Genomic DNA, 21,088 nt, shown 5'->3' with positions numbered 1-21,088 from the left:
TAAAACAGATCCATCTGTGTTCCCTTTTGTCATTGCCACTGTCTCTGTTGGTGCGAATAGCATAGTTGCTGAAGGTATTTCAGCAACTGAATTAACATAAAGGCTCTTACCTCCTGTTATTGTTGAAAGAGCATCTGTCTTCTGCCAGACTTGACACTGTACTTGTACTGTAATTGCACTATATTCTGCTAGCAGAAGTAGTGTAAAGCAAGCTTCTCTAGTGATAAAGAATGATTTAAATTAGGTGGTAAATTGTAATATGGCAACCTGTTTTTTAACTGAAGATTGTGAAAGCAGTAAAATAACTAAGAAGTTGAGTTCCCTCGTAAAGCACAAGAAGTCATGAATCTAACGCTCTTGGTACTTACTAGACATTATTAAAAAGGGATTATAAACATATTTTTTAACACAGAGGCCTAGTTTATTTGACTTAGAGCTGAATAACTCATCTGAGTACAGAAACTCATCTCTTAGAAAAGGACTTACCTTTAATAGCATTGCTGTGTTATGAGTAAGTATTTTGATATCATTCTTATTTCATCGTATTACTGTGTCTTGTCAAAATGCAATAGATTTTACATTTTAGCACTGTTCTGAGGAATGAAAGTAGAATCCCTCTCTTAGAAGTGGGGAACACAGGAGAACAGGGGAAAAAATGTGATTACTTGGGGAACTCATGGACAAGCTTTGAATCTAGGTCTTTTGATTGCAATTGTCCTCTCCATGATACAAACGTTCCTGCTGACTTGGCAACTGTCAGATGTGGGCATCGGGATAGCTTTATGGGTTTGAAAGACAGTTAATGGGGAAAACTTTATGCTGAGGTAATACAAAACTTAATCTGGATTTGAAGGTGTATACGCTCTAATTATTGTATTCCAAATGCTGGAGAATGATATTGCAGAGATCTAGGACTGTTGCACGCACTGATGAAATTTCATTTCCGATCATTCTTTTAAGAAAAAGCACAAACATATTATGAGACTCTTGAGCAGAATGAAATGGTCTCTGAAGAGAACTGGCAGACAAGGGCCAGGAATTTCTGCCGCTTTATCACTGCTATCAACAACACACCTAGGAACATTGGGAAGGATGGGAAGTTTCAGATGCTGGTGTGTCTTGGAGCCAGGTATTTTTGTATTATGATTATTTTAATAAAATGCAAAGGATGTTGCCTATTAGTAAAATTAAGCCACTCAACTGGTGGTTTCTGAAGTTTGACAATTACTTTTAATGGTCTTAGTCAGAACAGTTCACATCATCTTTCAATTTGAGCTGTTATTCACTTGAAGTGTGAGAAGTTTGGAACTGTGAAAGGAGGCAACACAGAGCACTGAACAGCTGGGTGGGGAGAGAAGATTCAGGAATTAGTGTTAATAGCTTCCTTCTTCTATAGCAAGATCTGTGAAAAGAACAGAAAAACAGCAGTCAGTGAGGCTTTCCTCTTCCCTGCCTTTATGAATTCCCTGCCTGCTCCCTCTTAATTATAGGAGAAGTATAAGAGAGATTGGAACTATGTAGGAAGCCTCTGACATGAAAAGAGTAGAACAGGACAGTGAATTTGGGTCTGTTTAGGGCTTCCAGACCTCCTGGGAACTGTTCCTTTTGATGTGAAATAGGAAAAACCTAGAAATGCTTCTCGCATGAGGATGCTTTCTCCTTGAACAAGTCTCACACATAATTGTTCCTGTTTCCCCACCTTAAAGTATATGGAGAAGACAATAGACCTATTTAGAATGCAAATAAATAAAGATTAAAAAATTAACTCTGCTTTATTTTTCTTTCCAATTTGCAAAATGTAACTCTGTCAGAGACCACCTTTTGCACCACTGGATCGCCCTGCTTGCAGACTGCCCGATCACAGCACAGATGTATGAAGAAGTAGCACTGATTAAGGACCATACGCTTGTGAACTCTTTGATTCGGGTGCTGCAGACCTTGCAGGAGTTCAACATCACGTTGGAGGCATCCCTTGTGAAAGGCATTGATATTTGACCTCTTGTCCCATAGATGAATATCTTATAATTAAAAATGAGGGTGGGGAGAGGCAGTGAGGAGTGGATCTCATTAGTATGCAAAGTTCTGTCTGCCAGTATGTTGTATCGTGAACTTGTTCATGGCCCCAAAATGCAACTTTGACTTTTCTTGAAGGAAACTCCAATAGTAGTACAGGCAAAAGGATAGAAGCTGTAAACTCAATGTAAAAAAGAGGATTTTGGTATAAATCTATTTTAGAGTTTATTTGCTGATTTGCTTTTTACACACTTTCATGTGAAAGAGATAGAGATGAGTATTGTGCAGCTTATTTTAAAGCTGCAATATTTCCTTGCCATAGAAAATGTGCAGTGAGCCTTTCAGCATTCTGTGAACTTGCCTTCAGATATGCTGTATGTCATAGACCCCAATGTATACACTCCATTTCTGCTAAGAAGGTCATTCTATAGTTTTTAAACTAATATTTTATATATTAACATTATTACCAATGTTTAATTTGTAACATGTTGGGTCACTGTTCTACTGCAAGGGAACTACAAATTCTTTGTGCTTTTTTTTTTAATAGCTCCAAAGCACTGATTTGTCAACAAATCGCTTTTTCCTTTATTTTTGTTGTCAGTATTATTTTTAGTGAATTCCAGGAGACTGAACCGTGAAATGTGCAGAGATCAAAGTAATATTTTTCATATTGGTACGTAATTGCACAGAGAAAATTAAGTGTGTTTTTTAACTGATATTTTTATTTATTTAACCTATTGTTGTGTTTTGTAAGTTTGTCTTTAAAAAATCTTCTATGATATAACTGGCTATATTATGTTGCAATTTAGAAGTTACAGTGCAGCCCGCTTAAATGAAAAACCTAGAATAACTGTTTATAATGCAAAAATATTTCCACTTGAACCAACATTTCAAAATTTATTATATGGTTGCTGGTAGTATTTCTCCTAACTGCAACTAGAGGTGGACCTGGGATCCCGAAGGCCAGATGACTGAATAAAGATAGCCCTGCCACAGTGGAATAATGACAAGCCTTGCTAACAAATACTGGGATTTCAGGATTTAACTTTTCTAAAGAGACAGAAAGAAGTATTTTTGTCCTTTTTCTTTTGAATCAATAACACCTTGGGTCCTTGTTATTGTAATCAGCTTCATTTGGGATGCTTCTGTTTTTCCATAGAAAATTTTAGTCCACTTGTACAATAAAACACAAGCATTTGGAAAGTTTAATTTATTGCAGAGCTGGAAATTGGCAATACCAAGAGGCATCTCTGTTCATTTGAAACCTCTGGTGAAATCACTTTGAAGTGCATATGTGACTTAACAGGCCAATTTGTAATTGTCACAAATTACCATATGACGTTCAGGGCTATGTATTTAAGAGGTCTTCACTGTATAAGCTTATCTCGGTATTGTCTCTCTTCTAATGAGAAGCTGAGTCAAAGTTTTTTTTGAGTTCATACAATGTTGTAGCACCTTTTCTTTATTACCTACAACTTAGTGACATCTTGTGATTAGTTTTATTTCCATAATTTATAAGCATAGCACATGTATTAAATTTTTGACTATTTTTACTTTTGTCCTATTTATTTCATTATTAAACTGAGACGTACCTTTGTCACTACTTTTTATCAGAACAAGATTCTGTTTTGGTCTCATAGTAGTGCTAGAAAACTGTAAGGTGATACCCAGACCGCCACTCATGCTGGGCTGGCCTGTGTCCTTTCAGTCTGCAGAGTGTGAGAGTGAGTGTGTGTGTGTGTGTGTGTGTGTGTGTACACCTTCCCTAATCTTGGAAGGGGAAAATGAAGCACATGTACTTTGTTCTGAAATTTTCATGTATTTAACTTAAAAGATGCAGAGTACATCTTATTCTTCTGGCCCCAAATTGCTGAATTGTATAGTAATGAAAAAGCATTTATAGCGCTCTCCATTATATTTAAGACCACTTTCTTTCCTCTGGACATTTCACAGAGGATGTCTGTGTTAGAGGGTCAGATTTAACCTTTTTGACCTCATTAGATTAGTTGATCCTATTAAAATCCTTTCTTACTATTAAATATTTAAATTTTAGTTTGGATGGGGTAGCTCACCCTGAACTAATGCTCAGTACTTTATATAACACGCTCACCTAATATGCAAGATAAGACTGGCTTGATTATGTTTGGGTTTTGGTATTGGAGATACCTAGAATGGTTGGACACAAGTTGGGGTTTGGTGACTCCTGAGTGGTAGGTGGATCATGCATGGTGATGAAGCTACCAGTCCATTGGATGCTAAGTGTAACTTGGACATATGGAACAGTCTTGGGTATAGTACATGTGCTGAATTGCAATAAAATACAACTTTTAATATGAGAAATAGCATTAATATGCTATTTTCAAAAGCCTCTAACTGTAATTGGACTAATTACCTTTTTTTTTTTTTTTTTGGCCTGGCTGTGGATATGGTATTTTTTCCTTACAGTATCCATTCTTGAAGCCTGACTCATAGATTTAAGTATCTCCTTTTGTTTAGTGGATGAGTAGCTTTGAAGTTAGTATATCATTTGCATTTTGAATGGGCATCAGATGGATCGGATGATCATAAACGTATTTCTTCCCATCTCCTTTGCATCTTCTGACTTGAGGTAATATGTATAGCTAGAAATATAAGCCCTAGTTCACATTGGTAGGCAAAAATGTCTTTGTAGATATGTTTAGTAAAACGATCTCTACAGAATGGATCAAAGGGATCCAACTATCCAAGAAACTATTTTTTTTTTTTTACTTTCTATGTTTTTTGTTCTCTATGCATCTGCTCAGTGGGCCCCTCTCCCTGCCCAGCATACCATTGTTCCAAGCAGTCTCTGTCTCTAGCTGTAGCCAGAGACACTAGCTTATTCTGACCTGCTTTTGAGCAGTGGCTCTGACAATTTTTGTTCTGAGGCTGATGAATACAAAACAATTTTCTCCGCATAGGAGCAGCGATCAAGTTAGGGCTAGCCTGAGATTGCTGGGGTTTACCTGGTGTCAATCTGTCTGAGATCATCACTGGATGTTTTATTAAAAAAGGGGGAAAAATAGCAAGGAGTTTGATTACACAGAGATATTTTCAGTCTCCTCTGCCCTGGTCTGTGTTGGAGGGTTATTTTCCCGGCTCCTGTTCCCCTCGTGCGGAGCGGAGCGGGCGCCCTGCGGCCCGGGCCCCCGCCCGCCGCGCTCGGCCTAGATGGCGCTGTTGACCTGAGGCTTGGCCAGACTGGGCCTTGTGAAGGGGTCGCCTTGATGCCCGCTGCCAGGTGTGCGGCGCTCGTGCAAAACGCCAAGCTGGGATCTCTAGGGAACAGGCCGTCTTTTTCCTTTTCTGGTTTTATTAGGTCTGCTCATCGTAGCTCTACTGCAAGGGCTCTCCAAGGATGGCTGGTGGGCATCATCGAGATGTGGATGAAGCTGAGGTAAATGTGATTTCCGAAAAGCATTTATTTTGTCACTGATGGTCTCGAATCTTTGTAATTTCCTGCAAGTGGAAGGAGCAAAGAAAAAAACAGGTCTTGGTAAGTAAAGTGTGTTAAGCAACTGCTGGCTTCACAGCGTTCTTCCATATGTCAGGTCTGAGGTAATTTGATAAATGATAATGTTTATTAGCCTCAGTGAGCACAATTTGAGCACAAGTCAGGCTAACATTTGTCTATTGACTGGTCTCAGCACACAGTGTCTAGAAAGGTACTTATAACTGGTGACTGAAAAGTTCTTTTTATTAGAGAAGCCTAGATCTCAGATTGCTGCATCACCTCAGGCTCTGTCTAAAAAGTTTTATGGCGGGGGGAGCGTTTCTATTAACTCAAAAATGTATATTCATTCATGAAACATTTTATATTCAGCCCTGAAATAAACAAAGTTCTTAGCTCAGTTCAGTGACAGTGGTATTCCAAGATAAAGATCCAACCACATTTAAAATATAGTCAAGGAATGTGATGTTTATTTCAGAAAAGATTTTCTGCCAGTGGCGTAGAAAGACTTAAACAAGGAGTATAAATTACATGAGAGGTTCTTGTGGAAAAATTACTCAAGATCACATCTGTGCTTGAGATAAGCCATATGCTTGTGCTGGTCCTGCTCCCACTGAAAGCAACTGTTAAATTGCCAAATTTAATGCTGATTGCTAAAGCTGTGTTATTTTGTGTTGATCCCCACAATCTGATTAGCCTCTTGGATACTAAGATCAGAGTGATTCATCTCAGAGAAAAGCAATGTTCAAGACTTGATAGGCATGCTAAAGTATTCTTTCACTTTTCTGTCTTTTCCTTTCTCTTTTCCCTTTCTTAGTACTGCTATTTTTGGTTAGTTGGTTGGTTTTGTTTTCTGCCACTGCTGAGGTTTTGGCTTCTGTCACAAACACTTGTGTCTCCTCAGTTGTATTACATTTTGGGTCAGTGTGGTGCCCTGTTACTCAGCCTTGCAGACCCACTAGATCTCACAAGATTCAAGTAGGAATGAAATAGCAATGTAGATTTCCTCATCTAAATGTTTGTTTATAGTTACAAAATTTAACACGGGATACAGAGCATAAAGCATCCCTTGCAGTCCAAGACTTAAGTTGTATAGTACTATAAGTAAAACTCTCTATTGTGTTTTTGCTTTCTTTTTTTTCTATTTTTGTTTTGGGGAGGAGGGGTCAGTATGTATAATTGTGTGGGTATCTTGCTTACATATACTGCTTGCAAAGGTTCGTAAGCTGTACAAGCTTACAGTACTGTAAGCTGTTCCCCTCTCAATAAAATTATGTGACTTCTTGCTGGACTGCCTATGGGTTTGGGGTTTTTTTTTAATCATAGTTTTTTTTTCTAAGGCACAGCTTCAACCACTTTAGCTTCGCTGTACAAGCATCGAGATCCTAGTACCAGTACTGACCTTTGTGCTCTGTTCTTCATGTCTGACTGTGACTGCAGTTTCATAGAAATAGTCCCATTAAAGAACGCTGTCAAAAGATGTCTGCACTCAAGTCTAAGCTCTATCTGTTTTCTGTCTGTAGGGAGAGATGTTAATGGCAATTCCTCATCATAATCAAAACTAAAATTTAGCATCCAATACTTAACCTTCACAAAGCACTCTAAGACTTATGTATCGGGAAAAAATTCATTAACTAACATAAATTTAATATTTGATATTTGTCCTGTTTATTTTCAGAGCTGCCTATTGAGATCTTTTGATCCAGCTCAGGCATTTCCAAATAAGATGCTAGTGGCACTGGTGGTAGTGAAAAGTTGGCAGCTTCCAGCTTTTAAACAAGCTTTGTGCTGTGTTTTACAAACCTTTGCTCTTACTGTGTTATAGAAATCATTGGTGAATCAGGTAAGTGACTTGTACTAGTTTCTTGCCTTTTTTATTTTTTTTTGAGGGGATTTTATCTGTTGTTGTATCTGATAGCAATAGAAATTTTAATCAAAGTAATGTTGGTTGAGTTCCTTCCAAGAAATCTTGAATGGAAAGTGCCAGAAATATTAAACAGCTTTTCAGATAGTTCATAGTTATGAGCTTTGATGGGTAACTGCTCCTCTGGTGATTTAGAACAGTTGTTTGTAAGGACACCCTGATGTCCAGCAGTGGAAAGCGCTGTGGATGGGAGAATTTCCACTGTAGCTGTGGTTGTTTAGTCACAAAATCATAGAAATGATTGAAGTGTTAATTTTTGATTACTTTCTTGTGGCAAGAGGAGCCTGGGCCTGGGGTGCCATGCTGAGGAGTGTTCAGGGAGCAGCTTTATGCATTTATGGAGGAGTTTGACTTGGGCAGAAAATGTCCCTGCCCCACAATAGGCAGTTTCTCACTGGATTTTAAAGGAAGAATAACTTTGATCATTTCAAAAGCAATGAAGCCTGATGCTCCAGTGAGAAAGGAAAGCGGTAATTTATAGCTGCCATTAAGGCAATGAAGACAAAGGCTGAGGGGAAAGTTTCACTCTGAAGATTTACTAATGTGTATAAACCCCTTCGAGGAGCAGAAACGGCTTGGTATTTCTCACAGAGCAAAACAAAAGCGAGAAGAAGGCACGGGGGGCAGGGGGGAAGGGAGGGAGCTCCGGAGCTGAGCAGTGCGCGCTGCCCGGCGCTCCTTGGTGCGGCGCTTGCCGCGGGGCCCCCTTTACCTGCGGGCGCGGGGCTGCCCCCCTCGGGCGCCGCGGGGCGGGCGGGCTGCGCTGCTCCCGGGGCTCCGCGGGGCCTGTCGCGCCCCGGGGGCGGCCGCTTCAGACGCACTTGCCGCGCGCTCGGCGCGGGGCGGCGCAGGTGCCGGCGCCCGGCGCTGCGCGGCCGCTTTCATGTGCGCCGCGCCGGGAGCGGGGCGGGGGCTCCGCGGGGGGCGCGGGCGGGCGGGCCCGGGGAGGCGGTGCGGCCCGCGCGGGCCCCGCTGTCAGTGCGAGGCGGGCCGGGCGCCCGCAGACACCTCCCTCCGCCGCCTCCTCCCGCCCGGCGGCGGCCGCCGCCGCCACCGCCGCAGCGCCAGCCATGGGGTCCGGCGGCCGCCGCGCTGCGGCGGGGGCGCGGGCGCTGCCGCTGCTGCTCCTGCTGCTGCCCGCGCCGGGCGCCGCCGCTGCCGCCCTGCCCCTCGCCGGTGAGTGAGAGGGAGTGCGTGACCGCGGGCCGCCCCTTCAGCCCTGGACAGCGGCCGCGCTCGCGGAGCCGCGGCCGGAGCGGCGCTCGGCGGCGCGGGGTGCCCGGCGCTGCGGGCGTCTGCGCGCGGGCGGCTCCCGAGGCGCCGCGGCGGCGGCACCCGGGCGGGCTGGGGGCGGCGCGGCCGCTGCGCGCGGGGCGCCCTGGGCTCCGTGGCGGCCGCTGGGGAGCAGCTGCGGGCGCGCGGGCGGCCCTTGCAGCTCGGGGAGCTGCGGCCGGGGCGGCGGCCGTTGGAACGCGGCGGCCGTTGGAAGAGGGGGAGCTGCAGGCGGGGTGGCGGCCGTTGAGGAGCAGCGGCCGTTGGAAGAGGGGGAGCTGCAGGCGGGGTGGCGGCCGTTGGGGAGCAGCGGCCGTTAGCCGGGGGCGGGGGATGCCTGCCGAGGCGGCTGCGGGCACTTCGGCTCCTACCTGGGGCCGCCCCGGAGCGGGTTGAGCCCGGGGCAGGGCAGCTGGTTAACGTCTCATCTCTGCAGAAGCAGCGGGGACACAAACTCTGCGTATATCAGGGCTTAATCTGCGTTCGGTCGCTGAGGAATAAACCCAGTAACTCTTTCTGCAGCCTCCTCCGCATCCACCTCTCTGCCAAGTTTAAGACTGCGATATTTGCTCGCGGTCTCCCTTTCCTAGGGTAACTCCTCAGCTCAGGCTACTGTCCCTGTGGGGGCGTTTTTCTCTTCTCTGCGTGCCCTAGTGTACGCTGCTGTACGCGTTAATGCTGCTTTTCGGTGTCCTTTGCGACGTGCTGTGGATCACAAGGATTTCATGTAAAAAGTAAGTTGCAGCTGCAGAACAGGTGCCGTGCCAGACCGAGACGATGCCTTTGCGCTGTGCGTGGCCCTGGCAGAGCCCCCTTCCCGATGTCCTTGCCTGGGAGCTGCCTCGCTGCAGGCAGGTGCATCCCCTCTCCCCAGGCTGTGGAGGGGAGATCGCTCTGCAAGGCTGCGGAAGCTGCGTGCATGCAGTTAGTGCTGCTTTTCACCTAGCTCCCACGTAACAGTTCCTTTCTTCCTTATCTATTCTTCCCTCCTGCACCGTTCTCCTGAATCCTGCTGGCTGGAGACCCCTCAGCAATTCCCTCCACCCTCCCCATGTGATGTCCCCTCAGCTCGCTGCTCCTTCTAATGCTCATCTTTTCTCGCTAGAGGCACATTCTGCCAGGTGGTTTTTGCCTTTCTGAGAGGCCCCCATCACAGTTATCACTTCTGCAGGCACCTGAGCATCAGGAAAGTGCCACTGCTTATATAACACTGGCTTGCTGCCGCGCTGCCTGCTGCCAAGCCCCATGAGGAGTTCAAACTACCTGAATACTTTCCGAGCTGGCAACCAGTACGGTACCTACAGGCGGGTTTTGTGATTGCAGATGGAAAAAGAGATGAATGCTGTGATTGTAAGTGGGAGAGATGCTGGCTGAAATTCCCAGTTAGAAAGTGATCTCACCAAATAAATAAATAAATAGAATAAAATAAAAATGTTGACTATTCCAGGAGTCACTTTCTGCTGATACCTCTTCATTTCATTTTGTCATTTTAGCTTTTTTTTTTCTTTTTTTAAACTGATGCAGGTGTTTCTTCTGCAACTCTTCCTCCTAACCAGTCACTGGAAGTCTTCCTCTTTCTGTGTCTGAGTCCTCCTCTGCATTATGAGAAGCTCCTGCTGATGTCTTCTGCTGCCTATAACTCCTCTTCTTTTTCTGTCTTTGCTTCTTCATTTCCAGGACTTCCTCCTCTTGGTGTTTCTCTTTCTCCCCCTTTCCTCTACTCTGGAGTTTCCAAGTGGATATTTTGCTTCAATATGCTGTGTGTTGTGGTGTCTGGCCAGCCGCTTTGGCAGTGTTGCTCATCTGATACTATTTTAATATTAAGAAAAGGAATTACTAATAATTTAACCATCTGCTTAATGGTAAGTCATTTTTTAACATGTTTGGGAGAAGTAGTGATTATGAAAGTACATTTTTGTAAACTCCCTTGCCAGTTTAAAAGTGATGATGCTTCCTTACATCATGGCTGTGTCCAAGAACTTTTCCCATGACTATTTTTGTTAACCATAAAGATTAACAGACCTTTCTCGCTGCATGCACGTGCACGCAGGGCCTTGCAGCACCTTGTCAGCGATGTGCCCAGGCACCCCTGCTTTGCCCTGGCTGATGTCCCTTCTGAGTCTGGTGTCTTTCTACAGATGTGGATGAGTGTGCCCTTGGACTTGATGACTGTCATCCAGATGCTATTTGCCAAAACACCCTGAAGCTCTACAAGTGCATGTGCAAAGTGGGTTACACTGGTGAAGGGAAGAAATGTGAAGGTAAAGTGATGCAAGCATGACACTGCCTCTGCCAGGAGCTGTGCCTGTCCTTTTCTTCCTGAAAGGTCCTCAAGTGCTTTGTAGGACTGGTGCAGTGAGCAAGCCAAAGTGGAGGGCAGTTGCCAGACAGAAGCAGAGTTTTTGCTCTCTAAGCGGAACACAAATGTCAGCCACAGATTCCAACAAAAAAAATCTCATTTCCATAAATGAGGGAGAAGGTTCTATGTGCTCCTGGGCTAGAAAAATCCTGGTCAGCACCAAGGATACTTAGCTTGGCCAGTTATATTAAAACAGATGTGTGTCCATCCACATCTAATTGCACATCGTTGGACTAGTACCCAGAAATAGGAGACTTGATGGTTTACCATAGTCCTTGGTGTCGTCTCTTGCCAGTTCCCCCTTCATAAGTGTAACAGGTATAAGTAAAGGTTCAGGGCTGGTAGCTGCTCAACACGTAACTGTTTGCTGAAGGAACACGGGATAGTTTACAAGATCAAAGCAGCTATAGGTTTTGTTTGTTTGTTTTTTACCAAAATCTGATCAGTTGAATGAGGAGGGAGAAAGAAATATTGCAGTATGCCCATTGAGTGATGCTGTAACCACAGAAGTTTCCAGCCAGGTAGACTTTTTTTTTTTTTTTTTTTTTTTTTAATGAAGGTGTTTGGTACGAGTGATATCTCACAGCAGTGAGTTCCACAGATCAATTGCTTGTGTGATACTTTTACCACATCACCCTTTGATTGTGTCCCTTTACATTTGTCCATTGAGTAGTGTGCCTTTATATAGGAGCTTTTTCATTAACACCTCTTGCCCCTCTTCTTGTTTGTTTGTGTGTTTGAATCCTCTTCATCACGTGGCTGCATTTTCAAGATGGGATCACTAAAAATGCATGCAATATTACATGTGAAGGCATGAAATGTTTCTGTTGAGACGAAGGAAATTTAAAAGCAATGGTTTAAAATATGGAAGATGATTGATTTCCTAGGCTGATTTTGAACAAGATATTTGTCTCACCACCTGATTGATTCCTCTTTTGCAAAAACAGAGGAGACCCAACTGCATTGTTTTCATCTAGTAGATTACTTGATCTAGTAATTAGTTTGTAGGTTTTTGCAGCTTTAGAAAGACTAAATTGTAACATAGAGCTAAATGAGGATCTTAAGGAATTCTTACTTTTTAGAAACATTCAACAAATAGTATGTCAAGTATAGCCTTTTTGCAAGACAATGATGGTTTAAGACAGCGGTTGCTGTTAACATTTACCTTTTTGCATCACAAACTGTCCATAATGCTTGAGCAGGCATCCATCATATTGACTTTTGCTTTATCCTGTAGACATTGATGAATGCGATAACGATCTCAATGGCGGCTGCGTGCACGAGTGTTTCAACATCCCTGGAAATTATCGCTGCACTTGCTACGATGGCTTCATGTTGGCTCACGATGGCCACAACTGCCTGGGTAAGAAGCGTGCTCATGAACACTGTGAGTAAGCACGCTAACTTCATCCTTTAACCATATCCATGGAAAAGGCTGGGCTGAATCAGCTTAGCTAGAGAAGAAAGTTACCCCTGGAATTAAGGAATTTCAGGTGCTGATGTGCCACCTCAGGGTGACTATTTAGTGAATCTCTTTCTTCATCTGGGTAATTGTGCTAGTTTCCGCTAAGTGTTTCAGATTAAAATGTGTAAAGCGTTACCTATTATTATGCTAAATATGTTTCTAGAAAGGAACATGTGGTATCATTGCATTTTTCCATTCCAAATTTTAAGGTCAGCTCTCAGGTTTGTTTTTAAGCATAGAAATCTTTTCTTTCAGGTCTAGAACATGTGGCCTTTTCACTTCTATTGTATGAGAACTTTTCATGAGATGTAAGCTGTGAGGAAGGGACATGAGACTTGTAGTGTAGTAGCTTTGTGTGGTAGAGCATCATGGAAGTGCTAAGGGACTGAGACAGAGGTTGTTTGTTTGTTGCTTGTTTTTGCGTGTTTATTTTTGAGGCATTGATAGTTTCTTTCCTTTTGTGGACCAGCAGGTGTAAGTCTTTAGAAATGGGTAGTAAGGTCTTGTGGCTTTACCGTGATGGTACTGTCCAGCACCTAGTGCAGCAGGGTGCAGGTTCCATGGCACAAGCGGAAGAGAGGGTGAAGTCATCAAGTATTTCACTAGAAAAAGTGCCCAGAGATGAGCAAAATATCTGCTGATGCTTCAAAATCCTGGAAAAGGGATCTTGTATTTCTTTGTGTAAACATACAGTGGAGTTCAGCTGAGGTTAGCATGAAGGGCTAAACATGAGCCTCTTGCAATGCCGCCCAAGGCTGTGTTCTCTTTCCATCCTGTAGCTACTCTAGAACATAATTCTGCTGAATGGTTTGCAGTCAGATACAGATACAACCTAGTCCTGTTCCTGTGAAGCCGCTCAATATTGCATGACAGACTTAAAAATAAAAATGTTGCTGACAGTAAAATGAAGTTTTATCATTGACCAGCTAATTTTGAGATGTGATGTAAACTTTAAATAAATATTATGGCATAGAGCAAATTGGATCACATCCTCTCTTAATCTGTTTATTTACTTTGTTCACACCATGGTTGCCCTCCTCTAACCCTGATTTTTGAAGATCTCAGCTGTGGGCCTGGGTTTTAGCCAAATAGACAATTACTTGTTGGAAAGAGATGGTGTTCTGTAAGCTTTCCAAGGGCTGCAAGACAGAAACATCTGCTGGAGTTCAGATCTGTTGCACTGAAGACTTATGGTGGCTGTTTATTCATGATTGTTTGCACATTCACATCACTGTAGAGCTCAAATACTCCACTTCTCTGTGGTGGAGATATGTCCTCCTTTCGTTGCTATGGTAGGTCACGTTCTTTTGCATCCAATTGGCTTACTCATTGCCTTCAGTAGAAATTAAATCTGTTATAATGCTACATTATGCTTCTCTAAAGGCTTTCTCTCTTTCTTTCTTTCTCTTTCTTTCTTTCTTTGACAGCTGTTTTATGCCAGAATTGCATAAGCATTAACTTAAAAACACTGTACTATTAGCACAGAAACAATGAACAGAAGAGAGAGCAAATGTGGCATTCCATCTGAACTTGCAAATGAGACCAGTTCTTTGCCTCAGCAGTTTTTTATCGTGCTTTTAAGGTACTAAGCATTTCTGCTTCCTTTTCAGATTGCCATTTCATAAAATTGTGGTAGGAAAATTCTTTGCTGGCAGAGGTTACAAAAATCTGCCATTACTAAGGGATGAAATTCAGAAGAACTAGAGACTGGGATGAATGTGTCATTCAGAAGCTTAGCTGAAATTTTTCTGCTTTTCATTCTCTTGATTATATTGCAAGCAGAGACTTCCTATATTCTCTGGTTTTAGTGAAGTTCTGAATATTGCAAAATCAGCACTACTTAAACTATTTCAAGCATTTCTGGTTTTGTCCTTGACTACAATTAAGCAGCACAGCAGCAGCCTTAACATAAGTAGCGATGAGCTAGAGCTGAGGGAGGAAGATAATAAATCAACCCAAGCATCAGAACAGATGTGGTGTGTCTTTGTATCTACAGTGAAAGTCAGAAGGAAGATGAGTGTTTTTTACTTAATCCAAACTGATGTTGAGGTTGGTATTTTTCTTGTTCTATTTTAGCCTCAGAATTCAGAGCTTACCCAAAAAAACACTTTTTGTTGCCTCGATGGATCCGAAGCCCAAATGCGTATCCCTGAGACACTGAGCCCTGCCAGAGCCGCGTGGGGCTGCTGAGCCCGCGTGTGAAGGTGCTTGCTGGCTGGTGGCTGCAGTCTCCACGTGCCCTGCAAGGATGGCACCTTCCCCTAGGTGGAGGGGGCAGCCAGGGCAGCTGTGTCTGGCTCCCTCCATGTTATTTCTCCACCTTCCTGGTTAATTGTCTAGATTTCCTTGGAGCCCTGTGACTGAGGGGAAGAGAAGCAACAAAAATACATTTCCAAAGGTGGTTTAAAAAAAAAAAAGAAAAAAGGGCAGTCTGGCTCAGGACGTCTGGTCTGTCAGGCTGGCTACGTGCCGAGCAAATCGGTCTCCTGCATGTTGTTCAGCCTCTGCCAGGGCGAGGGCTTGGTGTTAATTTGTTGGTGGTGACTTCCATTGTGGTGGGGCAGATACAAAGCTGATCTCTCTCTCCCTCTTTCTCTCAGATACAGATGAATGCACGTTCAACAACGGGGGTTGCCAGCATGTTTGTGTCAACACCGTGGGGAGCTATGAATGCCGCTGTAAGGAAGGGTTCTTCCTCAGTGACAACCAGCACACCTGCATTCACCGCTCAGAAGGTATGGGCTGCTTTCTTCTGGACACAAAGCAGGGCTTCCCCCCGCCCCCCCCCCTCCCACAGAATCTTGAAAAATCTCTAAAGCAACTTCAAAAGTATTTTTAGTTTAGGTTATTCGCAGATGGGGAGGGATCTTGAAGTCTTCCCTCATTTTAAAAGCAACTATGTGTCTGTATCTTCTAAGTGACTTGAAAAACTCTTCACATCCCTCCTGCCCCTTTGATCCCACCCTAATGTCTGTAGTGTTGTGCTTCCGTTAACAGCTGCGCTGCTGTGCTCCCAGTGTACTCATGTGCTCTGTTGTGTAGCTGGCTAACTTCTGATTCAGAGAATGAAGTTCTGACTGTTTCCATTGACTTCAGTGACAGGGAAATAACCTTCTGTACTTTCAGGTACCTTTTAGACTCCCTGTACTCCATTTAGGTTTCAGTAAGGAGATTTATTATATGTCAGCCCCAAGGGTATTCAAATCTGGTTCTTTGTTTTGAGTGAAGTCTTTATGAACCAACCTTTGAGAGATCAGAGAGCTTTGGATGCCTAATTAGATATTGGGTTGAACAAAATTATTTTGGAGGCCCTTAGGGAATGCTTTAAAGTGGTTGCTCAGATCAGGGAGTTGCCCATTGAACTATATGGTGAGTATCATATGAAGAAGTATTTAAAGCTGAAAAGTTTTCTTTAATCTAAGGCTTATCGCTGGCATGACTATAAGAGGAATCTGAGCGTGAATAAACAAATCTCATTTTAAAAATCCCCATGGTAAAAAGATTGGTATTTAGAGACATATATGGCCATCCAGAGATGACTGTGCCAAAGTGGTTGTCATCTGACATGTCTGAATTGATCTTTTGTTTGAATTAAGAATTTGTGTTCTCAGCCTCTCTGGTACTGGGTTTGATTGCCTGGGGACCTGCTCTGACACTTCATGATCTGTCAGGCCAGGTTGATACTGCAGGAGCTGAGGCAGGAGAGGCAATATGTGAGCAGGCTGCAATGGTGGGGCGATGCTTTTCCCTTTCATGCTTCCTTCCTAGCAGCAGGTTTTGTTTATGTGCATTTGTGGATGGTGATTCTAAGGGTAAAAGTTGGTTGCTCGAACTCTTTGTCTTGTCTGATGCCATGAGAGGAAATCTTCCAATTCTTTTTCCTTTGCCTCTTCTTACGTACACTCTAGTATCTCTTCTCACTTGAGAAGAAAAGAATTTCTTTGATTTGCTTTTTGTTTCCTAAATTGTCTATTTGAGCTTCTACCTCTGTTCTGCTTTTGAGCAAAAGAGAGTTTTATCCATTTGCTTTTATTTATCCAAAAAAAAAAAGAGTCTAAATTAAGAGGGAAATAAAATGCATGTTCTTCTAAGAAGTAAATAAAAAGATATTTTTATGGGGAAAAAAAAAAGTCTGTCTTGATACCAGAACACAGAAGTGTTGTTTTTATTTTTAAGGTTCTTACCTTATTCCTGTTCTTTTTCCATGACTCTTCTCATACTCAACTGGGCTCCCTTTCTTCTCTTGGTTAGACAGGTTTGTTTTGAGCCAAATCTCATTGCTCTGTCTCTCCTCTCACTTTGGTCTCCTCCCCTCTCCAGCTCATCTCTAGGTCTCTTCCTTCCTCTGCAGTGTATAAGCCCCTCATAGAGTACAGCCTTTTTAGTCCTCTTTTGCTGACCTCACAGCATTGATTTAAACTGCATTTGGCACCTACATCCAACCCATCACTACACAGTTACACTTGTTATCTGTAATGTAAGGGAATATGTCCTTCCTTATTTTCCAACTGTGTTGAGAGGGCATGCTTGATGAGAGGTCCTTCCTAGTGGTCTGAAATATTGGCCTTCATCTACAGAGCCAGAGTTGAGATAGGAAAAATGTGGAGGCTTGAGGCAACTGTATTCATCCGGGTGGTTGGTGTCACATGTCTCAGGCTCACCTACCTTTCCAAGTCCATTTGCTTGTATCCTCTGGGTTCCTGGTCACCCATTTCAGGTCCGTGGCAGGGGACTCGGACTCGAGATCAGGTAGCTATCAGAGGTGAGTTTAATAATTAAAGTTGATCTTAATTTGGTTGTGTTGGTCGAAAACATAGAGATGCTTGAAAAAGGTTTGATGGTTCTGCCTAGAGTTCATGTGCTTAGACCACATGAACTCCATGTCTTCGTGTCTTTTGCACAATCCTAATTTTTCCTTGTCTGCCTGCTCTCCGTTAGCTTTTCTTCATTTATACACGTGAGGATTTATTATGGGAGGTTGCTGCTCCTGCCGACAGGTCAGCTGTGCATGTGCAGCTTGTATCCATGTTTATTTAACTTCCTGCCTGTTAGAAAGTATGAAAATTTAAAAGAACACATGAGAGTTTTCACTATTAAATATGCCCCACATCTTGCAACTGCTATTGCTATTCATGACAAATCTTGCCACTCTCTCCTGGTAAATGTCACAGGGTTATAGCTATTTACTTTTTGGGCTGAGGTGGTGGGAGTGATTTGGACCTGCAAAACGAAGGCCTCACTTGAAATCGCTGCACAGACTGGTACACAGGGCACCCTCTCAGCTGTTGCTATTGAACTCGTGTCTGTGATGAACTGTGGCAGTCAGAAAGCTTTTTGCAAAAAATGTTGCAGGGGGCTGTAGAGAGCATGCAAAAAGGCTACCGCGCTTCTGCGATGCCCGGCTTTACTGTGTCCTCCTTGACCTGGGGCTGGCAGGGGCCGCCTCTGAGAGTCTCTGGTGTCCTCCCGTGTCCTCGTCCTCTGTCCTACTGAGCACCTATCCAGAGGTGCCCTGACTGGAGCTTTAATGTTCTCAGTGGATTGCTAGGCCAGAGAGCATCTGCGCTCTGCTCTCTTGGCCAGGAAAGATGCATCAAGAGACTTGTCCTTCTCAGGGGACTTGTGTTTCAGCAGGGCAGGATCTCCAGCTTGAGAAGTTGTGTGTCTGTTGGCTTCCAAAAAACATTTACTTGTGCTTTGGGTTAAGACCACAATCTGCCATTGGAACAGTGTGACCTGGGAGATTCTGTGTCCGTGAAGAAGTTTGCAGCCCTGCAGCATTTACAGTTGCCCCAACATTTCTGTAAAGCAAACTTATAAAATGGGGCTGAAAGAAATAAAAGAATCTTCTCTTACCTTTAGAAACATGCAGCATCTCCTCAGGAAATGTTAGAACCTGCAATGCCTCTCTCTGTCAAATGCTCTCTCTTTGGTCAGCTAGGTTTTGGTGCTTTCCATCATGTATCTTGTAATGCAGTGTGTGCTTTGTTATTACAATGGGCCCTATTTTTGAAAGTGGATTTGTAGCTTTCTGTGGAGCAGTGATTGAATCCTGCTCACTCAAAACTGAACAATCCCCAATGCAGCATTTGAACCGTTTGTGCGGTGTCAGTGAACTTTACCAAAGTACCTGCTTTGAACAGTTTTCCTTTTGGTAGCTCAACAAAGACAAAAAAAAAACTTTGTTAACAGAAACTAAGCTGCTAATTCTCTTAATACTTCCTAACACCTTTGAATTAACAGACCAGATCGTATTGCATGTTTAAGGCAGAAATGTCACAAAAACACAGGAGTTAATAAGGCTAATTTGTGATCTTTATGGCTTGCCCTGTTCTTTGACTGACAGCGCGATAATGGCATCCAGCTTTCATGTGGGCTCCTCGGGCTGTGCCTGTGTGCTGTGGGATTTCAAGTGTCATTGTCTTGTGAGTCCTCGACAGAGTTCCCACTGTGGGAAAGGAATCAAAAAGCCACTAGAGCAGAATAATCCGGGCTCTGCAACTTCCATTCCTTTGTTGCTTAAGGCTCCCTTCCTATGGGGAGAGTGCTGTTGCAGCCCGTGCTTGGGACGGTGAGAATAGCTGTGTGCAGAGCAAGGGCCGAGCCAAAGTGTCACGGAATAATGGTGAGGAGCTGACCTCTGCTTGCCAAAACAGCATTTTGTTTCGGTTAGTATTGGGCTCCAAAAGGGACTATGCATGTTTTTTAAAAACATGTAGGATGTGAAATTGTTCGTGTGGTCCGTTTTTAGCAGAGTGGTGACCGTGTTCATTCTCCATCTGATCCTACTTCTGCCCAACTGAGTGAAAGTTAATTCAGTTAAGGCAGTATCAGACATTATATGGGTTAAACCCTCGTAGCCTAAGTACAGCACATCTGAGTCCACTCACATCAAGTGTTCTTGCCAAGAAGAAAGAGTGTTTTGGTGTAACATGTTGTCTTGTAAAAGCCAAATGTTCAGTCTTGGTGCATTTAATGGTAAAGGTGTGCCCTCAATATACCCGAGCGTATCTGTAGTGCACAAGTTTGCATTGCATTCTAGCTAGCTAGGGAAGCATGCAGAAATACAGAAATGTGTGATAACCCCTAGTAGGATTATTTCGAGAGGTATTTGTTGAAACTGGAGGAAAAAAGAAAAAGAAAATGTAGTGGTACAAACAAAAGAGAGATAAGATGCAACATAGGTACAACCTGCATGTCTGTCTAGTCACTTGGTCACTGCTGGGGCATCTGCTCTGTAGCTCCAGTAATTGAAACGGGGATGATTTCTGAGCCTCTGTTCTAGGCATCCCATGCTGGGTGGCAGCTCCTTTAAGCAGAGAGTTAAGAACTTCACTTTATGGAAAAGGACCTTGCCAGCTGCCTGCCACCTTGCAGTTATCATAGAAGGAATTGGGAGATTTTATAAATAGTGAGATTATTGAATGAGAAAAATGGATGAGAATGGATTTATTTCGATTCTGTAATCAAAGCACATTGGAATATAAAAGATCAGAGCCGATGAGGCTGGGGAGGGTACTGGCTTTGCAGGATTGGGCTTTTCAAGTTACCTGTCTCTGAGCCAATGCTTTTTGTCCCATCATCGTACAGCTTTCCCAGAAGTAACAGGTTGTTTGCTGTGTCTGTATGGGATTCATGTTTTTATCTGGCTGCTGCCTACACATAGAGATGCTGAAGATGCAGATGGTGTTGTGCTTGTCCTGTTTTGCAGAAGGTATGAGCTGCATGAACAAAGATCATGGCTGTGCCCACATCTGCAGAGAAACGCCCAAAGGAGGGGTTGCCTGTGAGTGCCGACCGGGATTCGAGCTGTCCAAGAACCAGAGGAGCTGCATTTGTATGTAACGTTCTGCATATTCCTATGGTTTCCCAAACTGTACAGTGTTCTATTTGCAGTGCTATGGGATTTGGTATATCATAGATAAACTGGGAGGATACCTGAATGGTGTACATTTGAATTAAACCATAACTGGTGACTATGCAGGACACTAATGCAGCAATCTGTTGGTTGCAAAAGTATCTGTAATTTGGGAGCTACACCATAATTCCTGGTTCAGCAGTGCAGAGTTCTGCACTGTTTCAGTCCCATAGGATCCTTGAGAGAAAGAGGCATGTTAGGATGGCCAAACATGGACTAAGTTGGACATAGTCTTTCAAAGATGCTGGAAGTACTTGTGTGATGTAATATGTAATTTCTTCCTAGTAACATGTAATCATGGAAATGGTGGCTGTCAACATACATGCGATGATGCTGATAATGGGCCTGTTTGTGGATGCCACCCCAAGTATGTCATGCACGTGGATGGGAAAACCTGCCTGGGTCAGTATACAGTGGAGAGAAGGGCTTTTCTGTTGATGACCAGAGTGTTGTGGCATTGCTGTGTTGCATGATAGATACTTCTCCAAATAAATAGTATGGGCAGAAAGCATTAAGGAACTTGGAATTAAGAAACCTGCTTGGGCACAAGTGAGTTCACTGGGTCCAGGCAATCTGTGCTTGCTACAGGATGTCAGTGTAAAAGGAAGGTGACTCTGGTCATGCTGCTTGTACCCTCTGAGTTGAGGGAGCCAAAAGTGTTGTTTGGC

The 21,088-nt window shown here is 43.5% G+C and overlaps 2 protein-coding genes across 5 annotated transcripts in view; both read left to right on the top strand.

Moving 5' to 3' along the window:
• The window catches only part of DENND5A (DENN domain containing 5A), a 55,256-nt gene extending 52,277 nt beyond the window's left edge, over nt 1-2,979 (top strand). For all 4 annotated transcript variants that reach the window (XM_088525776.1, XM_088525778.1, XM_088525777.1 and 1 more), the window contains 2 exons: nt 961-1,129; nt 1,812-2,979. In XM_088525776.1, coding sequence (XP_088381902.1) covers nt 961-1,129; nt 1,812-1,995 — 353 coding nt within the window. In that variant the 3' untranslated portion in view covers nt 1,996-2,979. The remainder of the gene's footprint in view (nt 1-960; nt 1,130-1,811) is intronic.
• A 5,497-nt stretch (nt 2,980-8,476) lies between these two features.
• Nucleotides 8,477-21,088, top strand: part of SCUBE2 (signal peptide, CUB domain and EGF like domain containing 2) — a 34,675-nt gene continuing 22,063 nt past the window's right edge. The window contains exons 1-6 of the mRNA XM_088525779.1: nt 8,477-8,582; nt 10,817-10,939; nt 12,275-12,400; nt 15,103-15,237; nt 20,214-20,339; nt 20,706-20,822. Coding sequence (XP_088381905.1) covers nt 8,477-8,582; nt 10,817-10,939; nt 12,275-12,400; nt 15,103-15,237; nt 20,214-20,339; nt 20,706-20,822 — 733 coding nt within the window. The remainder of the gene's footprint in view (nt 8,583-10,816; nt 10,940-12,274; nt 12,401-15,102; nt 15,238-20,213; nt 20,340-20,705; nt 20,823-21,088) is intronic.

The sequence above is a fragment of the Tinamus guttatus genome, unplaced genomic scaffold, assembly GCF_059628265.1.
Source record: "Tinamus guttatus ecotype Peru unplaced genomic scaffold, ASM5962826v1 Tinamus_guttatus_pri_ptg000240l, whole genome shotgun sequence".
In the NCBI taxonomy this organism is placed as follows: domain Eukaryota; kingdom Metazoa; phylum Chordata; class Aves; order Tinamiformes; family Tinamidae; genus Tinamus; species Tinamus guttatus.
This window is presented reverse-complemented; position numbering and strand designations above follow the sequence as displayed.